The sequence below is a fragment of the Petaurus breviceps genome, unplaced genomic scaffold (assembly GCF_028583685.1).
Source record: "Petaurus breviceps papuanus isolate PSGF00001 unplaced genomic scaffold, PetGlider_PUasm1.0 172, whole genome shotgun sequence".
NCBI lineage: Eukaryota > Metazoa > Chordata > Mammalia > Diprotodontia > Petauridae > Petaurus > Petaurus breviceps.
Window position 1 is genome coordinate 3,320,399 of NW_027185755.1, and position 21,115 is coordinate 3,341,513.

General features: G+C 47.1%; 1 protein-coding gene across 1 annotated transcript in view; it reads left to right on the forward strand.

Annotated features, from left to right (window-relative positions):
- The window catches only part of CACNA1A (calcium voltage-gated channel subunit alpha1 A), a 255,077-nt gene that overhangs the window by 182,801 nt on the left and 51,161 nt on the right, over window positions 1-21,115 (forward strand). The window contains exons 23-31 of the mRNA XM_069082950.1: window positions 551-610; window positions 2,717-2,823; window positions 10,993-11,092; window positions 12,651-12,811; window positions 13,434-13,571; window positions 14,330-14,531; window positions 15,504-15,668; window positions 15,927-16,037; window positions 18,426-18,509. Of these exons, the coding sequence (XP_068939051.1) occupies window positions 551-610; window positions 2,717-2,823; window positions 10,993-11,092; window positions 12,651-12,811; window positions 13,434-13,571; window positions 14,330-14,531; window positions 15,504-15,668; window positions 15,927-16,037; window positions 18,426-18,509 (1,128 nt within the window). The remainder of the gene's footprint in view (window positions 1-550; window positions 611-2,716; window positions 2,824-10,992; window positions 11,093-12,650; window positions 12,812-13,433; window positions 13,572-14,329; window positions 14,532-15,503; window positions 15,669-15,926; window positions 16,038-18,425; window positions 18,510-21,115) is intronic.

Consider the following 21,115-nt stretch of genomic DNA (forward strand, 5'->3'; position numbering starts at 1 on the left):
TAGTCCAACACTGCCCCCCATACACACACTTAACAGATGAGAAAACTGAGACCCAACAGGATCTACATAACTTGTCCAAGGTCTTGTGGGCCCGTAAGCTGCAGAGGTCCATTGCTCCATTCTCTGTACCCTGCATGGTGAGAGTTAGGCAGAGTTCAACACATCGATCACTGACCGACCATCAAGGGTTAAGAGCATCCCCACACCTGTATATAAATAGATTAGGGGTGGTATTTGTGCTGTTTGGAGGACTTGTCTTCATAAGAGCAGCAAAGCCAAGTTAAATGTTTGGTTCCGCACCTGCACACCTGGAACATGTGACTTCACCATTGGGAGCTTATTTATAACTGAGGTTGAAAGGACATGCCAGGCTCTGTGGATCCCTGAGTTTTTTCCTCTTCAAGCCCTTGATTAGAGCTCCCCAGACAAGCATGCTGATACTAAAGTCACCAAATCCCCAGCTGTTTGCAGCCCAGACTTCTGGGGCAGTCCCCTCTCTAGACTCCTGTCTAAGGAACAGCACTCAACCTACTTCCCTCCTCTCTTCCAGGTGCTGCGGTATTTTGATTATGTCTTTACTGGTGTCTTTACCTTTGAGATGGTGATCAAGGTGAGTTGGAAAAGCTGGGAAAGAGGAACCTGGGACTGGGGTGTGGATTCTTGGGGATAAGGTGGGGAGTGGGAGTAGGGTCCTTGCCCAGAGACTTTGAGAGTCTCCATGATAGGGCTGCAAGAGAAGGAATACACAAAGGCATAGTGTCCTGAGCACTGCAGAAGAAAGCAGCTTGGCTTCTTGGACACCATGTCTTCAGTAATTCTGACATTTTATATGCACTTTGTGCTGTATAATATAAGCTACTATTTTTATTATAAGTGTTTAAGGCACTGAACTAGGTACTTGGAATACAAAGATGGGAAGGGAAGGGAAGGAAAAGGAAGAGAAAAGAAATGGGAAGGGAAGGAAAAAGGAAGAGAAAGGAAATGGAAAGGAAGGGGAGGGAAGGAAAAGGAAGGGAAAGAAATGGGAAAAGGAAAAGGAAGGGAAGGGAAGGGAAGGAAAAGAAAGGGAAAGGAAGGGAAGGGAATACATTCTTTGTCCACCCCCACAAACCCCCCCCCCCTCACTGAAGGAGTTTATGTTCTACTGGAAGATACAGTAAACAGATAAGTAAAGGTAAGGGAGAAGGTCCCAGCCACTAGGAGGATTAGGAAAGGCTTCCAGATGCCTCCAGTGACTCTCTATGACCTCCTGGCTCAAACACAAAAGCCTTTCACAAACTGGCCCCTTCCTACCTTGCTTTATTCTCCTCTACACACTTCCTAATCCCCCATCCAGCAACATTAACATTAACCTCTTTGCTGTTCCTCCCCTTGACCCCCCACCTCTCCCTCCATGCCTCTGCACTGACTGGCCCCCCATGCTTAGAATGCGCTTCCTCTTCACCTCCACCTCCTGGCTGCTCTGGCTTCCTTCCAGACAGCTCAAATCCTGCTCCTGAAAGAGGTCTCCTTCCGCCCCCCCCCCCCAACACACACATTTAGTTTCTCCCCTCCTATTTATACATATATTTCTTGTATATGCATAGGATTTGCATGTTTTCTGCATTAGACTGTGAGGTCCCTGAGAACAGGGACTGTGTTTTTGCCTTAATTGAATCCCCAATACTTAGCAGAGTGTCTGTCCATCTTAAGCATTCAATAAAATACTTATTGACTGACTTAATGACCAGAGGAAGTAGTGTCTGACCTATGCCTTAAAAAGCAGTAAGAGTTCACCATTTCCTTCTTTATCTCCCATGGGGAGGCCAAGTAAGAAGATTTTCAACAAGAGATAAGCACAATTAAGCCTGCCCCATTGTTCCAGGGCAAAAAGGGAGGCTGATGGGGAAGAGTCAGGAAGGAAAGCATTGCCTGGCAATGGAGCCAGAATCTGAGTAGAAAAAGAACGGGTTTGCCAGTTTGCAAGCAGCTGTGTTGAGCTGATAATTCAAACTGCAGGGGAAAAAAGGTCAGCAGAAAAGACCAATGGAAAGTAGATCCAGACTACACATAGCACTTCATACAAAAGTCCAGGACAGTTATGGAAGAGACACCCTTAGGCAGGACGACAGGAGAGTGCAGATGCACAGACGGTGGCTACAGGTTCCCTCAGCAGGAACACAGGGACCAAGAGTGACCCCACCCAGCCCCCAGATCCTGCATCCATTCAGGGGGCCCTGGCTGCCCCCCCTCTCCAGAATCAGTACCACTTCTACACAATTCCCTGCCTGGCATCCAAGACTAGACATTCTCATTTCTCACCTGCTGTGGTCTGGAAAGAGGAGAATTTTGACTGGCCCCACATCAGCTCCCCTCTGTCCAAGGGTGGATCATCAGGCTAACTCCATCTACCTTTTGCCCTTCCACTATTTTGTTCATTCTTCTCCAAATGAAGATAGAAAGTTGAGCACATGTGTGTTAGTGTATACACACACACACACACACACACTCTCTCTCCCTCTCTCTCTCTGTCTCTGTCTCTCTGTCTCTCTCCTCTCTCTTTCTGTCTCTCTATTTGTCTGTCTGTCTCTCTGTCTCTCTCTGTCTCTCTGTCTCTCTCTCTCCCACAAACATGGACACAAACACATCCTCAGGGTCAACTGCCCTGTCTGTGGACCCTGTGCCTGGAAAGCATATAAAATCACAGGACCCTCACTACCTTGTTCTCTTTGTACAGATGATCGACTTAGGGCTGGTTCTCCACCAAGGAGCGTACTTTCGGGACCTCTGGAACATCTTAGATTTTATTGTGGTCAGTGGGGCTCTGGTGGCATTTGCCTTCACGTAAGTTTCCTGGCAAGCGTCCTGCTTGTCTATCCTCCCCCCCCTCCCTGCCTGGGTCTGCTCTCTCCTCTGGTTCAGGGGAAGAGTGCTCTGTAGTGATGGGACCAGGTGGAATGGGGATAGAGGATGCACCCTGAAGCCAAGAAGGATTTGGATTGGCTTTTTGCATGATGTCTACCATGGGGGAAAAGGACCTGTCTGTCTCCCTCATACAGCAATGGTGCCTTACCTCATCACCCAGGCCTATTGCTGTGCTGCTGGTCTCAGGCTAGCCTTGCCAGACCATTTCACTCACTCATTCTCTGGGTTCAGCCCTGAGCAGCTGTCTCTTTGGGGACCCCCCCAAAGAAACAATTGGGAGCAGAATGTGCATGAGGATTCTGGGGCTCAGAGTTCCCCTTACACAGTAGGTGTGGTGCATCTTCCCCAGTAAACATAATGTTTCCCTGCATTCCCAGAGCACTGTTCCCTCCCCAAGGGCAGTGCTTCATTTTGGTACTCCAAAATGGCCCTTGAATGTCTGAGTACCAGGCAACCATTGAGCCTCCAAGGTGATGGAAACTCTTCTAGCACAGGACAGCCCAAGCCATAAATATTTGGACCGAGGTGAGCAGGCCTTGGTGGCTTCTTGCTGAGAAGGGAAACCAGGATTCTTGGAGCTTGGTTTCTGTGATGCTCATAGGAATATCTTCAGGGGCAGTCCCATGAAGTAAGGGTTTCTGAGTCAGACCCTTCCCAGGTTCTTTGCCCTGAGGTTACAGTGGACCTTAGCTTCCTCTTTCCCTGGTCACCTTGCCTTTAATCCCTCTGGCAGATCTGGAGGGGCCAACAAGGTCAGTCATCACTCAAACAATAAATATAATACCTGGTTTGGAGACCAAGAGTTTCTAAAATTTTGCAAGGTGGCCTGTTTTCAGTAGTGCCCTATGTAGGGGCCTTAAATAGGCCACCTTTCAATTCAGAGATATTTGTTTATGTGAATAGATCTGAAGCATTGTGTATACACTTATTGGGTGAAAAACAGTCAAAAATTCTGATTTGCTCTGAGCTCGGTGGACAAAACAAAATTCCTGGGGTAGTTATGTGGCACAGTGGATAGAGTCCCAGCCCTAGAGTCAGGAAGACCTGAGATCAAATATTGACTCAGATACCTACTAGCTGTGTGACCCTGGGAATGTCACTTAATCCCAATTGACTCCAAAAAAAAAAAAAGAAAGAAAGAAAGAAAAAAAGATTCCTTAATGAAGCCCAAAGTTGAGTATCCAGACTCATGGTATTTCTGGTTCTGTCTTCTCTCTCTCTCTCTCTCTCTCTCACTCCGCCCCCCCCTCTCTCTCTCTCTCTTTCTCTCTCATTTCTTGTGATGTGAAGCTGACTGTCGGTATTTGTTTTGGAGTTAGGGGGTTTGGCCCTGGTGAGGGTTGGAGTAGAGAGATCTTCTGTAAATTATTCTGGCAGCTAGAAAAGTGAATGTAGGTTGGGGAGTGCCTCTGAGGAAGTCCCAGGCCTAGCTATTCCCAAATAAAACTTAACTTCTCGCAGTAAAGGAAGGACATGTACACGTTCTAAGTGTCCTTTGGATTTTAGGACACATGGTGAGACCCATGGCTCTACCTTCCTCATTAGTAAAAGACTAAGCCTCCCTCTGATCTGTCGGGCTGTAGCTAAGTGGTGATGTGTGGCCCCTGTGTGGAGGGGAAAGGGCTGCCTCTTGTCCAGTAGGGGTCTCCCTCCTTGAAGAGATGTTCATCTCCATACATCCATTCATTCCCATTATTCATAAGCACTTAGCCCAAACCCTTTGCATGCTCTGTGCCAATTAGCCAGCTCCCTTAGTTATTCCATCATGGTCCATACAGGAAATATTGTGCTGGGGGTGTTAGTTGGGTGTGGCTTCAACAGAATTGTCTTTGTGTTTACTTCATCATCAAATTAACCAAGACTTTCTTTTCTCAACCTTTACCAACACTGAAAATCTTCAGCCTAGGAATCCGCTTTTCCTGAAAAATGTTTCCCTGTCTCCTTCCCAGTGGGCAAGAGATCTCTTACCTATATAATGAACAGATGTCAAAGGAAACAACCACTACCTAGCCTCTCCGAGCCTCAGCTTTGTCATCTGTAAAATGGGAGTGTTAGCCTAGATGATGCCTGAGGTTGTTCTAGATCTAAGTCCTAAGGCCCTATGTTTGTACTAAATGTGGCACACACAGTGCACTGCCCCACTGGTCCTGTCTTGAAGCCCTGTCCATCCTGGAGAGTAACTGCAGGGAGGCCTTTAGGAAGCCATGGAGGCTTTTTTGGGTAATTTTGGACGGGTTCATTTAAAAGACCTCAGACTATCTACCCTAACCATGCCTATTTAACCTTCCCCAAAGTAAGTGGGGTAGATTTTTTCATGAGTGAAGTAAATTCTTAAGCATGCATCATAGAGTTTCCAAGTTGTTGAACGGGGCCTTAGAAGTCACCGAGGCTAACCTTCCACTCTTCCATGGCACAGAATCCTAGAATCCTTGAGAATCCAGGGAACCACAGAGTACATCTAGCCCAGGTCCCACCTAAATACAGCTCTTTGCTTTGCAGTGAACTCTGGCCTGGAAGCCAAAAGACCCCTCTGCCATTCCCAGGCTATGAGAGCTTGGGCAAGTAGAAGCAGCATGGCCAGAAGATCCAGCTGCAATCCTAGCTCTGATACTTACTACCTCTGTGACATTGGACTCTTCTTTAGGCCTCAGTTTCTCCAGCTATACCATGAAGGGTTTGGGCTGGATGACTTCTGAGGTCCCTTTAGGTGCTAGCATTCTGGAATTCTGTTGCTGGTAAAGACAGATGTGAAGCAACCTTATCCTTACTCATCTTGTACAGGCAATTCTTGCTTTAAATAACCCTGTGTATGAACTTGTGGGCTTACACAAAAGAGCAGTTAAGGGAATGAGTCTTCATTTTACAAAGGATTTACCATTAAGAGTCTTCTAAATATCAAGTTCCCCAAGTACATTTAAAATAAAATTAATTACAAAAATTAGATTTGCACTCAGTTTCTCAGCAATACAGCTCTTTTGTAATTGGAGCTATACCTCAAAGCTCTAGTGGGAAACAAAACCCATTTGGGGGGAGACTTTTGTTTTGAGGTATCCTAAATCTTCCCTCCCCTACTATCCTTCTCCCTCAGTTAGTCTGGTGATCTCAAAAAGGAAGGAAGAGGAGGCTTTCTGACAGAAAGGCTTCTGGAGCTTCCTTCTAGTTTTCTGTTTCCTTGTGGGAACCTAGGTTTAAGGACTGACTTGTGTCCTTGGACAAATCCTCCGGCATTTCTGGGTCTCAGTGTCTTTAGCTGTAAAAGGAATTTAGACTAAATTCTAAGGTCCTCTACAGCTATATCTCCTAAATTAAATTCTCTAAATTGATCTTATTTTCTATGAGAATCCAAGAATTGAGGAGGTAGGAAAAAAAAAAAGTCTTTACTTTCTCTGAGAGTATGAGACCTATTTCTAATGGAAATGCCAGGCTCTTTGGATGATGGCCATCAGGTTTGGGATCAGCCTAGAGTTGTAAGGAGGCCAGATGCTGTCCTCTGAGTCCTACAGGAGATAGGGGCGGAGAGCCCTAAATCTCATGCTTCCTTGTTAACACCTGAGAGGAGCCTCTGAGATTTCCTGGAAAATGACCCTGGAAATTTTCTACTTAGTTGCATGTTTCTAATCTTCTACCCTGCCTCAAAATTTCCTCCTCCCTAGCAGGGGCCCCTGCTTTTTCTCTTTCCTTTTAAGTATCTCTTGGGGCACTTTGTTGCCAAGGGGGAAACTGGAGGAGAGTCAGGGCCCCTCTAAACTCAGGTGTCTTTGCTTCTTTGCCTTCCAATGTTGTACCCTTTGGTTCAGCTACACTCTTCTGTCCTGAGCATTCCTGTACTTATAGATTACTACTCACCCACCCCCCAAAGACACTGAGCAAACTTCATAAAGCCAAAAGCTTTATGTTAGGAGCACATGTTTTCAGTGCTACTCACTCCAGGAGCCTCCAGGTTCCTCACTAGAGATGGGTAAAACCAGACGTCAAAGCAAGTATTATCCCTTTGGGAGTCTGAAACCAATCCCAGGTGTCCTACAGTTTGTCCACAACTATGCAAAAAGCAAAATGGAAAGTTAAGATTCAGGACACCATAGCTAGAGGAAGCCACTAAAGAAACCAGCCCCTTGAAGACTTAGCTTGGGTCTCAACAGCAGAAGGATGTTTTTCCCCCGTTGCTGTCCTTCCCTCCAAACACCAACACCTAGAGTATAAATGTTGCACTTGTGTGTTACATTAAGTGTGTCGTACTCACTGTTATTTACCCCCATCACACCGTAACAGGCTCAAGGCAGTTTTATCAGGGCCAGGCAATGGACATTTCTTCACAGCTGGAGTTTTATTATGCCTCAGTCCCCATCCGCTGCCAAGAGCCCATCTGGTTCTGTGGCTCCAGCCAGTGGAAAAGAGGGCCCAGGGCAGGCTGCTTGTCCTCCCATCTCCTCTGATTGAAGCAAGAGTGGCAATGATGCTAATCATGGCCAGGCTGGGCACCTCTCAGCTCAGTGCCTGCTCTGGGAAGCTTCCAGCTTCTGCTAAGGTCCTTGTCCAGCTGCCTGTGACAGAAGCCAGTGTTTGGCCGATGTGGAGAATTTCTGAGATATGGAAAGGAAGCATAAGCTGTTGCCCTTTTGGGGGTGGATTTGGGGTAGGGCGTAGTGGGGGACGTATTTCAAATTGATCTCCAGAAAAATTTAAGTCCCCCTTATGGGTCTAGGATTTAAGATGAAAAGGATCCCAGGGGTCTTTGGTCCTTCCCCACTGCCTTGGGCACTTGGTTTCATCAGCATATTCTCAAGGCCTTCCAAGCTATTTGTTAAGGCCACTGGGTAGTTCCCATTAGCAGATGGCCCTTATTCCCAGCCCTCTCTCTAGAGTTGGTTCTATTTCCTGATCTGGTTTGGGGCCATCTTTGCCATGCCCTAGGTAATTAATTCTCCCTTAAAGGTACTGCATTTGGAGTCAGAGGACCTGGGTTTGATTCCTAGCTCTGCCTCCCATTACCTGAATGACTTTGGGCAAGTGGGTCATTTAACCTATCTGACCTCGGTTTTCCATCTGTAAAATAAGGGATTTGGACAAGATAACCTCTGAGGTTTGTTCTAGCTCTAAATCCATGATTCTAGGATTCTTTCCCCCCTAGAAAAATCCATCCCAGTTGGAGCAACAGCTTGAGAGGGTCTGCCCTGGGCTGGGCCCCCAGGTGAAAGGTGTCTTATTAAGAGCCAAGCAGCTCTTCAGAAGGTCCTCCAGGTGGTGCTCTTGCCTTTGGAAACCACATAGCCCTGAACCCTCTTGGTATCTCGAGCCATGGGGAAGTTGCATCAGCTATGGAGTAGTGCCCATTACAGCAGGGAAATTAGAACATGTCTAAGCAATGGGTAAAGGGGTAACTTTCTCAGACCATAGTTCTACTCTTGCTTAATCAAACAGATGCCTCCCTAGGGTCTCTGAGACCAGAAAGCAACAAGATCAGCACCCAAAACAACCCCCTAAAATAAAAAAAAAAAGGCATCTTCTTACTTCCAAAGACAGCTGGAGTACAGAGGAAACCATCATGCCAAAGTAGGGAGAAAGGTGTTGTTTAGGCATGTGTTGTGTGTTTTTTCTTTTGAGGTCGCTCACCTCTACTTGTCTCTCCCTCTCACCGCCACGTGATACAGGAGTACTGCACGGTAAAGTCTCTCTTTCTGTCTCTCTTTTTCCTTCTCTCATTCTCTCTCTCTCACCCTAATGCACTCCTTTGATTTCTATGTTTTCTCTTTTTCTATGTTTGTGGTTGCCTACCTGTTATTTTAAGTCATAGGGTCTGGGACTCAAATCTTTTACCCCACTCTCCCAACATGTGTAAGCTGGGGAGCATCACAGAAAAGTCTGCAAGAGGCTTTGAATCAAACATTTAGGTGAAAGTCAGGATTTCTGGCTCCCTTCTTGACCCAGCCACTGACTCAAGGATTGTTTTGATGATGTGTGCTTCAGTTGTCCATGTGCAGATGAGGCTAGTGAGAAAAATAGCAAATGTATACAAAGACTATCCGGAGTACTGGTGAAGAAAGATAAGGGAAAGGTATGTCCTTACCAGATTTTATCTTCATTTACTTTAGAGCAAGGTAGGTGGAGTTCATCTGAACAAAATTCTTCAGCTCCCATACATAAGAGGGCAGTGAATAGCTAGACATCCTGCCCCACCCCCACCCTCACCTCTGTCCCCTGGGAAAGGCATGCATCTGTTGGTACCTCTGCCCTTTGAAAACACTCTGAAAAACTAGTTCCTAATCTACCAGGGATAGATGACCCCAGGGGTTCAATTCTGCCATCCAGGATGAGAGAAGCTTGTTGCATGTCATATGGAAAGGGCTAAAGTTACTCTTAAGGCACTTTAAAAACAGGTGGTTTGGGCTCTCAGGAAACTTATAGTAACTGGTAAATAAGCAACAGTCCCAAGGCTCTGGAGAAAGGGCCTAGATTGGCACCTCACTGTCCCTACTAATGCAGTAGCAATTCTACCTTGAGGGAAGGAGTCTATCCCTCAGGAAGTGTCTTTACTTTTTTAGCCTTCCATTTTTCTTTCCAGAAAAGAGAAAAGAAAGCCTATGGAAGAGTAGATATCTAGAATAAAGACATCTCTTTCACTCTGGGTCCTACTCAGTTTCTCTTCCTAACCCTACCACCAAGTCCTAATAAAGAGAGCTGCTTGCCTTTGGAGACAGCCCTTCTAAACAGCTGTCCAAGGTCCTGGACCAGAGCTTTTAGAAGGAACTATCTGGTAGGGAATAAGCCTGTGGCACTCAAGAGTCCCAGCCACCAGAGGCAGTAAAGGAACCACCACACATCATGGAGTTAGCAAATTTTATTTGGAATTTCCTAGACCCTGTGCTGTTGGTTGTGAGCTGGGTAGGCTCTGGGTGACATCTCCAGGCAATCCTCCAGAAGGAGAGGGATATGAAGTCCCTGGGGAGAGTGACCCCAATTAGGGAAAACACCAAGGACCAAGCAGAAGCCTTGGCTTCAACCCCCAGCCCAAAATTTGTTTTTGTTTGTTTTTTCCCAGGTGGACCTTCAAGCTATTTTGGGTTTAGTATTTGATTGAAAGTGGGATCTGGGACAGTTTTGTTTGTGAATAGAGAGGGAATGGGAAAGACACAAATGTCCAAAATACATCCTCATCTTTGGCCCCTTCTTTTTGCATATCCCCAAAGGAAAGGTCTAGCATCCAAAAACAAATATATTGGCCTCTAAAACTGCTTGGGTTTCTGGTGAGGACTTCCTGCTTAGGACCCAAAGAGACAGGCCAGAGTTCATACAGAAGAGGGTAACCAGATGGGAAGCACACCGAGCGCTCATGTTAGAATGGTTAGAAGAACCAGTGATGGAGAAAGAACCGGAGAAAAGAAGACTTGGGAGAAGATATAATATCTATATTCAAGTACTTAAACACTTGTTCTGTGGAAGGATCAATAGACTTTTCTGCTTGGTCCCAGACAGCAAAAACAGGGACAGTAAATGGAAGTTAGAGAGTCAGATTTAGGCTTAGAAGGAAAAATTCCCCAGCAGTTCTAACTGACCAAATGGTGAAGGGGCTGCCTCGGGAGGCAATGGGTCCTCTGTCACTGAAGGTCTTTTAAGTAAAGGCTGGTTGAACATTTCTCAGGGATTGACATTAAAGTATAGGTTGGACTAGAAGACTTCTGAGGCTTCTTCCAACTCCTGGGAGTTTGGTTTTGTGATTCTGTGACAGACTGTGTAAGCAGGAGTCTTCACACATAGCTGCCTCAGGCACTGGGTGTTAACAGGGTTCTCGGATCCCTTACTGGTAAGTGCCCATGTTTTTTAAAAAGCCCCAGAGATGAGAACCAACCCTAAGGAGCAAGCTTACAACATGTTCCAGAGCACAGGGCCAAAAGGGAAACTAGCCTTCCAAAAGGGAAATTTCTCCTCCAAGGTAGGGGAAGCCAAGTTCATTTAATTCCCAGGTGTTTGAGCATACCATACTCTTTAAGGGTGGGGGCTTTGTAGAACCAAGTTGAAGACTACCCCCCAATATCCCAATGCTGAATCTCAGTTTTGCTCTCTTGCTCCCTTCTCCTCAATTGTTCCCTACAGTGGCAATAGTAAAGGGAAGGATATCAACACAATTAAATCCCTTCGGGTCCTCCGGGTGCTGCGGCCTCTCAAAACCATCAAACGACTGCCAAAACTCAAGGTGAGATGGGAGTTGGAGGGTTTGGACCACTGTGGAGCACACCTGTATTCTAAAGCCCCTGGGCATCATCTGAAAACATGAATACCTTCATCACAGTCTCATAGAGAGAGGTCTGAACCAGGACACAGGAGACCTAGGTCTGTAGTCTCAGCAACAGTTCCCAGTGCTGCCTTGAACTTCTCTATGCCTCCATTCCCTTGGCTCAGTGGTGGGAGTAGGGGCAGTTAGGTGTTGCAGTGGATAGAGCACTGGGCCTGGAGTCAAGGAAGGCTCTTCTTAGTGAGTTCAAATCTGACCTCAGACACTTACCAGCTGTGTGACCCTGGGCAAGTCATTTAACTCTGTTGGCCTCAGTTTTCTCATCTGTCAAATGAGCTGGAGAAGGAAATGGCAAACTGTTCCAGTATCTTTGCCAAGAAAACTCCAAATGGGGTCATGAAAAGTCAGACATGACTGAAAAATGACTGAACAACAACATTACGGGAGTAATGATCCTTTATACATGTAATCACTGAGGTCATTGAAGATGCCCTGTCATATCTATCTGTATAGTGAAAAGAACCTTGGATCAGCAGCTCTTAAGAGGACCAGCTCTCCTGTGTGACTTAGGAAAATCACTTTACCATTCTGGGCCCTTATGTTCTCTCCTGGAAAATAAGAGGCTTAGACTGAATGGCCACAGAGATATTGCCCAGCTTGAAATCCCATGAGCCTTTGAAAGTCAAAGGTCATCTGCAATGTTAGGAATTGATATCATAACAATAATAATGTTCTGTCATTTTTCAGTCATGTCCCATTCTTTGTGACCCCATTTGAGCTTTTTTTGGCAGACACTGGAGTGGTTGGCCATTTCCTTCTCCAGCTCATTTTACAGATGAGGAAACTGAGGCAAACAGGTTAAATGACTTACCCAGGGCCACACAGCCAGTAAGTGTCTCAGGAGGGATTTGAACTCAAGTCTTCTTAGCTGTAGATCCAGTGTGCCATATTCTGTGACACTAGGCATCTGATTCTACCAAGGAGTTGGGAAGAAAGCAAGGGGAGAGTTAGGATTTATTCCAAAAAGCATGGGGGAGATCCATAGCATAGACAGGCAAAAATCGGTAACTCAAGACAGAGGATAAGTGTCCATACTCAAAGAAGGGCATGGGACTGTTGGGCTCTGAGAATGCAGAGATTTGACCTAGCACTGGGGCTTAAGTCTGGGAAGGCAGGCTGGTTGGAAGAACCTTCTGTATAAGCCCTAAGAAACTTTGTCTCCCTCATCTTTATTCTGGGAGAGTATAAAAGTTGAAGCTTTGCAGGAAAGTCAGAAGGGGGGGAGGGGCTAATGGCTGGACAGGGAGGCTGCTAGCACAGTGTCTCACCTCTCAGGCACCCTCCCTTTCCCCCATGGGAAGGCCCTGGGAAGCAGGAGCCTGTGGATCAGCTGTGCAGGATAGCCAGGGGCCTCCAGTTCAGCAGGGTGCACTGCTCTCTCCCCTTCCCTCTCACCCTCAGCACCAGGCCCCCAGCCTGGTCCCCACCCTGACTCTGTGTGCTTGCTTCCCCTCCCCAGGCCGTGTTTGACTGTGTGGTGAATTCCCTCAAAAACGTCTTCAACATTCTCATCGTTTACATGCTCTTCATGTTCATCTTTGCTGTGGTGGCCGTACAGCTTTTCAAGGGCAAGTTCTTCCACTGCACAGATGAGTCCAAGGAGTTTGAGAAAGACTGCCGGTGGGTCCTCATTGCCACCCCTACCCATCTCCCTCCCTCCCTTCCTGAGCTTTCCAGCCCTGGATTAGGGAGGGGCCCTAAGAACCCTGCTCAATGGGCCATTCAGCAGTGGCTAGGGAATTGGGATGACGATCCCATCTCACCCTGATCCTTGGTTGAGACCCTACTTTCTGCCTCACTTGGCTATTCAATGAAATGATGTTCCTGGCCCCTCTCCCTGAAGACCTATGTCAGGCTTGTCCTTTGCCTAGGTCAGGGAAAGAAGCAGCAGCTGTGTGGTCTTTAAGTCTTGCCACTCTGGGAATGTGCCCAGCTTTAAAAGCCATCCCTCCCAGGTCTTGGATGAAAGGAAAGAACTCTGACCATGCTGCCCATACTGGGAGCTGATGTTGCTTGGCTTGAAATTAGCCATTCCCAATCCCTACCCCTCATTCCTACCCTGCCCCTTTTATAGCACTGAGGACTTCACATCCAGCCCGCACAACACCCCACCCCACTCCCAGTGACTGCCCAGGATAAGCTTTTCCATTGATTGCTTTTGCTTCCTTCTCAGAGTCCAGGGGTATGACTCCAGAGGGCTTCTCCCTGGGTCCATTAACTGTATGTCACTCCTCTTTCCCAGGGGCAAGTATCTCCTGTATGAGAAAAATGAGGTGAAAGCCAGGGATCGAGAATGGAAAAAGTATGAATTTCATTACGACAATGTGCTCTGGGCATTGCTGACCCTTTTCACCGTGTCCACCGGAGAAGGCTGGCCACAGTAAGGGTTTGGGGGCTCCTGGCTTCCCACCTGGGTGACACTTAGGGACTTCTCTGGGGCTTGAGGTAGTGGAACCTTTAGTCTTAGAGCTGTCTGGGTCAGGACCAGGATGCTTAGTGAGGCCCGCTTCTGTGTCCTTGAATGTGACCCCACATGTGCATGTTGACCTTGGTCCTCTCTAGCTGCTGTGTCTGTGTGTCTGTTTCATATGTGGACAGAAATGCCAGACTGGACTCTTAGCATAAAATGAGGCAGAGGCTTGGTCCCCAAGAGCAGGGAAGTTCAATGAGAAGGCACTGACCACCATCTCTGCCTAGCTCTCAGTGAAGGAGCCTGAAGAACAATGACTGGCTAGGCAGGTACAGGGCTTAGGTGAGCCAAGGGAGCAGGACCGGGCAGAGAGGCAAACAGAGATGATCCCAGGACCCCTCCACACACCCCCCCCCCACACACATCCCTAGTGCCCCCACACATCAGAAAGGAGGCATAGATCTACAGTCCACAAAAGCACAGCATGGCAGGTTACCCTGTTATTTATGGGACAGATCTTATAGCCCTAACTTGCTTATTTTTTACTTCTTCATGTCTTTTTTCTTTGATTCCAACTCTTATCATCACTTCTTCCCATTCTCCCCATCTCAATTTCATCCCCTCTCAACCATCCCATCCCACTTCCCTCCTTTTTGTACCCTTTATCCCTGCCCTATCCCATCTCTTCCCCTCCTCTTCTGTTATCCCCCATTCCCCTCTTTTAACAGGGTCCTCAAACACTCAGTGGATGCAACTTTTGAGAACCAGGGTCCCAGCCCTGGGTACAGGATGGAGATGTCCATCTTCTATGTTGTCTACTTTGTGGTGTTTCCATTCTTCTTTGTGAACATCTTCGTGGCCTTGATCATCATCACCTTCCAGGAGCAGGGAGACAAGATGATGGAAGAGTACAGCCTGGAGAAGAATGAGGTGCAGGCCCCTAATCATCCCTTCCCCTCCTCAGTCCATAAGTTAGGAAATAGGGCCATTTCTGCAGGGCACCAGTTGTAAGGCAGGGCGGTGGAAAATTCTGATTGAAATTGGAATCTGTCCTTGTCCCCCTGGTGCCATCAATTCAATGAGTGGATAACCAAGTTTTGGGTAGCTCCATAAGGGAAAAGATGACTTTCCTTCTCCTCCTTACCTCCAGGAGAGAGCCAGGATAAATGAAATCTTCTATGGGAAGGTCTCCATGTTTCAGTGCAAAGGGAGGCATAGTATGCATATTATTGGTTTATTCTTGAGGACAAAGTTGTTGTTGATTGTCCTTTGTTCTCAAAGAAGACCATGACATCAGGAAGGTGATACCATGAATTGCAAGTGAGGCAGGGCTATGCAGTCACCAGCCTCACTTTCTCCTCTGGAGCCAGCTGGGTCCAATGGCCAGATAGAGATTTGGACGACTGGAGATGGCTCCCTGAGGACAAAGTAACGACAGCATAGCAACACCTTCTATGTTGCTATGTGAGGGACACAAAAATCATAGGAAGCTTGGAAGCAAAGGAGGCCATTCCTTTTTCTGATCAGGCTCAGACCTCTAGAATCCATAGCTGTGCATTGCTGGCTTATGGTTAGATCTCTCCCTGGGGCTCTGCAGGGTTTGAGCTGGTGTTTAGGATTGAGGAAGTCAGAAAACTATATAAAAGATAACTAAAAGAACAGAAGCCAGAGATTAGAGAGGGAAAGGGGATCACCCCAAGATTTGAGGAATATGAGTGGGGGTGGAACTGATCCAATGAATGTTAGCAAAGGATGAATGAGGTTTCAAGAAGAACTACAGCCTGCTTCCCCTCTCCCCCAGACCATCCACTTACCTGCTCGCCTGTGCCCCTCTTTCCCCCTCCCTCGCTCCTCCCATTTTCCTCTTCCTCACATTAGTCTCACCTTTTTTTTTCCCCGCAGAGGGCGTGCATTGACTTTGCCATCAGTGCCAAGCCCCTGACAAGGCACATGCCTCAGAACAAGCAGAGTTTCCAGTACCGGATGTGGCAGTTTGTGGTGTCCCCTCCCTTTGAATACACGATCATGGCTATGATAGCCCTCAACACCATTGTACTCATGATGAAGGTGAGGCCTGACCACCTCCTGCTGGGGAAAAGGGAGAGGGTAGAGTGAGAGGGGAAGGGGCTTCTCAACAAGGCACTGGGCCATGTAGAGCTGGGGGCCAGTGTAGACCGAAGACCCTGGGCCTGCCTTTCAATGAGGGGAGAAGACTCAGGGCTCTCACCTTGCCCTAAGTTCAAAATGAGTTGGGCAACCAAAAAACTGCCCCAACTTGCCATCCCATAGTCAACAGCATGCCCACCCCCTCTCTCCTTCCTCTAGTTTGATGGTGCCACAATTGCTTATGACAATGCACTAAGGGTGTTCAACATTGTCTTCACTTCCCTGTTTTCTTTGGAGTGTCTCTTGAAAATCATGGCCTTTGGGATCCTGGTAAGTCTACCCACATACTTGGCTTATGGCAGACAAGGTGGAGAGGCCAGAGCAGGGGAGGGAAGGAGAGACAAGATGGCTGTCCAAGGGTTCATTTCCACAGGCTCCACTGGCCATCTTGCCAGGGATTCAAGTTAATAATGACCTTTAAGGCCTGATTTTTTATAATCACAATTTGGGTTCATAGGGTTTAGAGATGGAATAGATTTTATTTTACCAAAGAAAGGGGAAGAGCCCAGAGAAAGGAAGTTACTTTCCCAGGGTCGTACAAGCGATAAGTTCCCAAGTTCCTTGACCTCAATAGTGGTTCACATACTGAACATCCTTCGTGATGAAAAGGCCCCTATCAGTGCTTTTCTGTGTCTGGCACTGGCCAAAGGGAAGGAGTCAGTATACTCCTGCAAGGGGAAGGACCCCTGAGATTCTGCTTTCATCTAAACTATAGGCACTGGTCAGTATAAGGAGCCAGTCTTCTCTTGGTAGATCCTGTACTGGGAAACCAGGCCAGATCACATTTGAGCATCACTGGGACTCTAAACCTTCCCATCCGCCCTTCCAAAAGGAGCTGGGACCACTCCCTAAGTTCCCTTGGGTTTGCTTTCTAGCTCATACAAACAAGGAAGACAGTGGTTTCCTCTCAGTTAGGTCCCTAGTTCACCATCTATGAAGACTTCATCCCAGGGGATGAAGATCAGGGAATAAGTGCTTATTAAATGCCTGCTTGGTGCCAGTCGCTACACTAAGCACTTCACAAATATTATCTCATTTTATCTTCACAACAGTCCTGGGAGGAGGGGAAGAACTATTATTATTCCCATTTTCCAGCTGAGGAAACTGAGAGGAACTGAGGTTAAGTGACTTGCCCTGGGTCACTCAGGTCCTCTTGACTCCAGGACAAGTGCTTCACCTACTGAGCCACCTAGCTTCCTGGGGCACTAAACCAAAAGACCAAAGGCCTGCCCAGTGATGGCACCATGCGAGCCCCTAGCTTCTAGACGCTGGACAGCAGAAGAGAGTCCAAAGGAGCTTTTATTCTACAAGAACTGGAACTCTTTGTAGAGGCTTAAAGCAAAGGCAACACAGGGAAGTGGACAGAGGGCTGGCCTCCAAGTCAGGAAGATCTGGGTTCAAATCTGGTCTCTGACACATACTGAGTTTGTGACCTCTCCAACTAAGCTGCAGAAAAGACAGCAAGCTACACTGATTGTTGGAATTTCCTCACCAAAGAGCTACATACATGCTGAAATCATAGGTCTGCTCCCCGTCCTTATCCTGGTAAAAGGACTAGGAGCTGCCACCCTTCACTTCCCTAGGGCTAGACCCAATGTGAATATGGAGAGGAAAACCCAGGGTCAGACCTAAGTGCCTTAATCTTCTCTTCTTCTCAGGGGTCTGGGAATGTTTAGCATCTGGTCTGGGTTGCAATGAATCCTGGTGAAAAGCAACATCTTGAATTCCTTGATATTTTTTATTCTATTCTACTCCTAGCCTTGGATATTTATTAGTCATGTGACCTTGGGCAAAGTACTTCTTTGTACCTCAGTTTCCCCATCTATAAAGTGAGAGGGTTGTGTTGTGTTACCTCTACAACCCCTTCGGACTCTAAGATCCAATGACCATTACCACCTGATATGATGTAGATAGATAGATGGATAGAGAGATAGATAGATAGATAGATAGATAGATAGATAGATAGATAGATAGATAGATAGATAGATAGATAGATAGTATGTTTATGGGTCTTACTGCAATCAGTTAACAGAGACCAAAAGATCAAAATAACCCAGGGCCCTGGAGAATCTATTCTACTTTGCCTTATGCGATTATATTGAAAGCATGTTTAACTCTGGTAGAGGCAAAGATGAACTTGTATTACCCTGTATTTGGTTAATGGAGAGAGGAGAAGCTGCCCAGACACGGGATTAGGAAGGGGAGTTGGATAGAGAAGAAACTGCTCAGGGAGGAGTCATTTGCCCCTAGTAAGCCACAAACTGAGCAGGGAATCAATTCAAACTCAAGAGAGTTGAGATCCTTCAAGTTGATACCACCACCATGGCCCCTTATTTCGTTCTAGCCTCCTTGTTGCCTTTTTTTCTGTATTTAATAGACTGGGATTGATTGAAGTGAAGGTAAGAGGGTTGGGGAAGAGCCCAGTGTATCCCCTGGGGGGAAGGAAAGAGAATTCTGTGAACCTCACAAGCAGCCCCCTGACAGGTCCCTCCCTCTGCTCCGGAGACACACTCAGAAGAAAGGCTGCCAGGCAGACTCTGGCCTGGGAGGCAGGGGCAGTCCCTTTGGCCACACCAGGGTTTTGCTGTGATTGTTTGTGCCGTTGGTCTCTTGCTGCTTGTCCTCCTTGTCTTTCTTGTTTTTTTTTTTTCTCTCTAGAATTATTTCCGGGATGCCTGGAATATCTTTGATTTTGTGACAGTTCTGGGCAGCATCACTGATATTTTAGTGACCGAATTTGGGGTAAGTGCCACACTAGTTCCTCTCTGGGCTGTGACTGTAAGGTAGCAAGGCCCCTAGGGCCAAGGCCTTGGTCTGGGCAAAGCCAGACTGAATAGAGCAAGGAAGGCCAACCAGGAGGCCTACAGTTACCCAGCTGGCCAAGAGTGGTTTCTTAGAGAGCTTCAGGACTTGGCTGGAGCCCAGGGCTTCCTCAGCCATATGAGCTAAGAAGCACACAGAGGGGAAGGGCTGAGAAGTCAGTGCTCACTTAAGAGGATATAGAGAGGTCTAAGAAACCCAAGGTCCAGGAATGTAGGATGAGAGATTTTTGTGTTCTGCACTTCTTTATTTCTCAATGATGTGAGACCAAAAGTCATATGAAAAGCAAGTTGCATTCATAAGTCACAGATTCTGAGAGTTGAAAGGGACTTTTAAAAGTCATGAGAACACCTTCGCAGCCTGCATTGTATACGGAAGCTTGAGAGGCAGAAGGGACAGAGGGAGCCAACCTGGAGCGGGAACATTTATCGTAATCTCCCTGTGGACCACGTTGGTTGGTCCTGACATCAGATAGATGTCCCTAGAAGGTCCTGGGAAAGGGAATTGCTACTCCCAGATCAAAGGGCAGGGCATTTCCCTAGGTGCCCTAACTACTCCTACTCAGCAGGGAGTACCCATGAAGTGCCCTTCCTTCTTCCCATTTCTACCTCCCGTGCCCTGATGCCAACTTGCTCTCTTCCCAATGTGATTTGGGGGATTCCAGAGGATCTAGACTCATCCTCTACTTATGCTGAGCCTAAGTAACATCCTTCCTGGTAGAAGCGACTGATTTAATAGGAGCACAAACTGGGAACCAGAGGACCTGGGCTGCAATCCCATGTCCATTCAGTCCCAATATAGGCTTATGAAAATAATTTAAGCTCTGTTTCTCAGTTTCCTCACCTATAAAATAAAGAGGTTGAACTAGATTTTCTCTGAAGTCCCTTCCAGTTCTGCCTCTCATGTTCCTAAGGCATTTTCCCACCGAGATCCCTTCTCCCTACTCTTACCTTCCTAGCTGGTCTAACTGGCTAAAGCCCATAGGACTTAATAATTCTGCTTGCTTTTTTCCTTGGCCATTCACCAGTGATCCTAGGACTGGAGTCACTCAAGATATGAAATAATGTAGACAAGGCCTATAGGGCAACAGAGTCTAGGGGAGGGCAGAGGCTACGAAGACCAAAGCTACTTAAGTGGTCAATTTTGGGGGAAGGAAGATTGAAGAGGGAGGTGAGACCCAGGTTTAAGCAGGCTGGCACTGAACTCTGGAGAAAGCAATAGGAAAAAATATCCGGATACTCTTGAGAACAACTGAAAAGGCAGCTTTTAAGAGCCTTCCCATAATGCCCTTTGGTCCCCCACAACTTCTACCAAGTGTGTCTGAGCAGCAAAAGTGAATATTTTCCACCTCTACCCCCATCATTCTGTGATGCTGATTGTTTCATCTGTCTAGGAAAGAACTGGGAGGAATAGGGGGGAAACTGCTTCAAACATGCCCTGTCTCCTTATCCTAAGGTCAGTAGGACATAGGCCTGCTTACAGAAGGGATCACTGCTCTAAAAGTAGCTGAGTCCATTCCCCCTGTTCCTAGTCATAGGCGGAGGGTTTAAGGGTGCTGTCAATCCTGTTCCCTCTCCAAGGGACCAGATAAAGAGCAGCCTTCTCAGCCCTGCCTTTCCCATAACCCTTAGCTGTAGATTCCTTCTCAGGGACCTCTGCTCAGCCCCTTGCTCTCCTGTTTAGGACCCACCCCAGAGGAAATACAAGCAAGGAAATAGCTCCCTGGCCCAAGGATCTCCACTGCTTCCTTTCTCTGAAGGGTCTTTCCTTACCCCAAAGAGCCCTCAAGTTGGAAATCTGTAGCTACTATTTACATATATACTGTGTACATCCCTTCTGCAACTGCAGAATGGTGCATACATATTCTGAAGTCTATAAGCAGTTTCCTCCTGAACTAGCTCCTTGACCCTGCAGTTTTCTAAGTGGCCTGAGGTTTCCCTGTAAGGCCCATCTGGAAATCTACCTTCAATATATGATCACTGTCCCAGCCCCAACCAACTAGTTAATGGCCTTGTAGGGAGGGAAGGGGAAGGAGGAGCATGCAGGTAAGGCTAGCCTTAAGCCCCAGGTCCTTGGGCTTGGTTGGAAGGCAGGGTAGAGGACTTGATTGATTTTTTCCATTCCTTATGCAGCTGATGGGAGATATTCCATTTCAACTGTTCCAACTTGGATGAACTCTGGTTCCTGGAAGTCTAGATAACCAAACTGTCCCTATCAGCTGAGCCAGACCTGAGCAGGGCCAGTGACTAGGGTGGGGGACCAAACAATGCACTGGTGTTCATGTGATTACTACCAGTGACAGTGCTGTTACTACCCTTAACAAGAACCATTTTTGGAAAATTACCTCTCTTGCTGAAATGAGAAAAAGATGGGCATATCTGCTGGTGCCCCATGCCCTCTCAAAAGTATAGTTTGTCTGGAGGTTCCCAATCTTTCAACCTCCAGCTGGAGGCTGTGAAAACAACTTTCCATGGGGTAGACTCATCCCATCATTCTCTCACAGTCAGACACTGGGGCTGAGCCCAGTA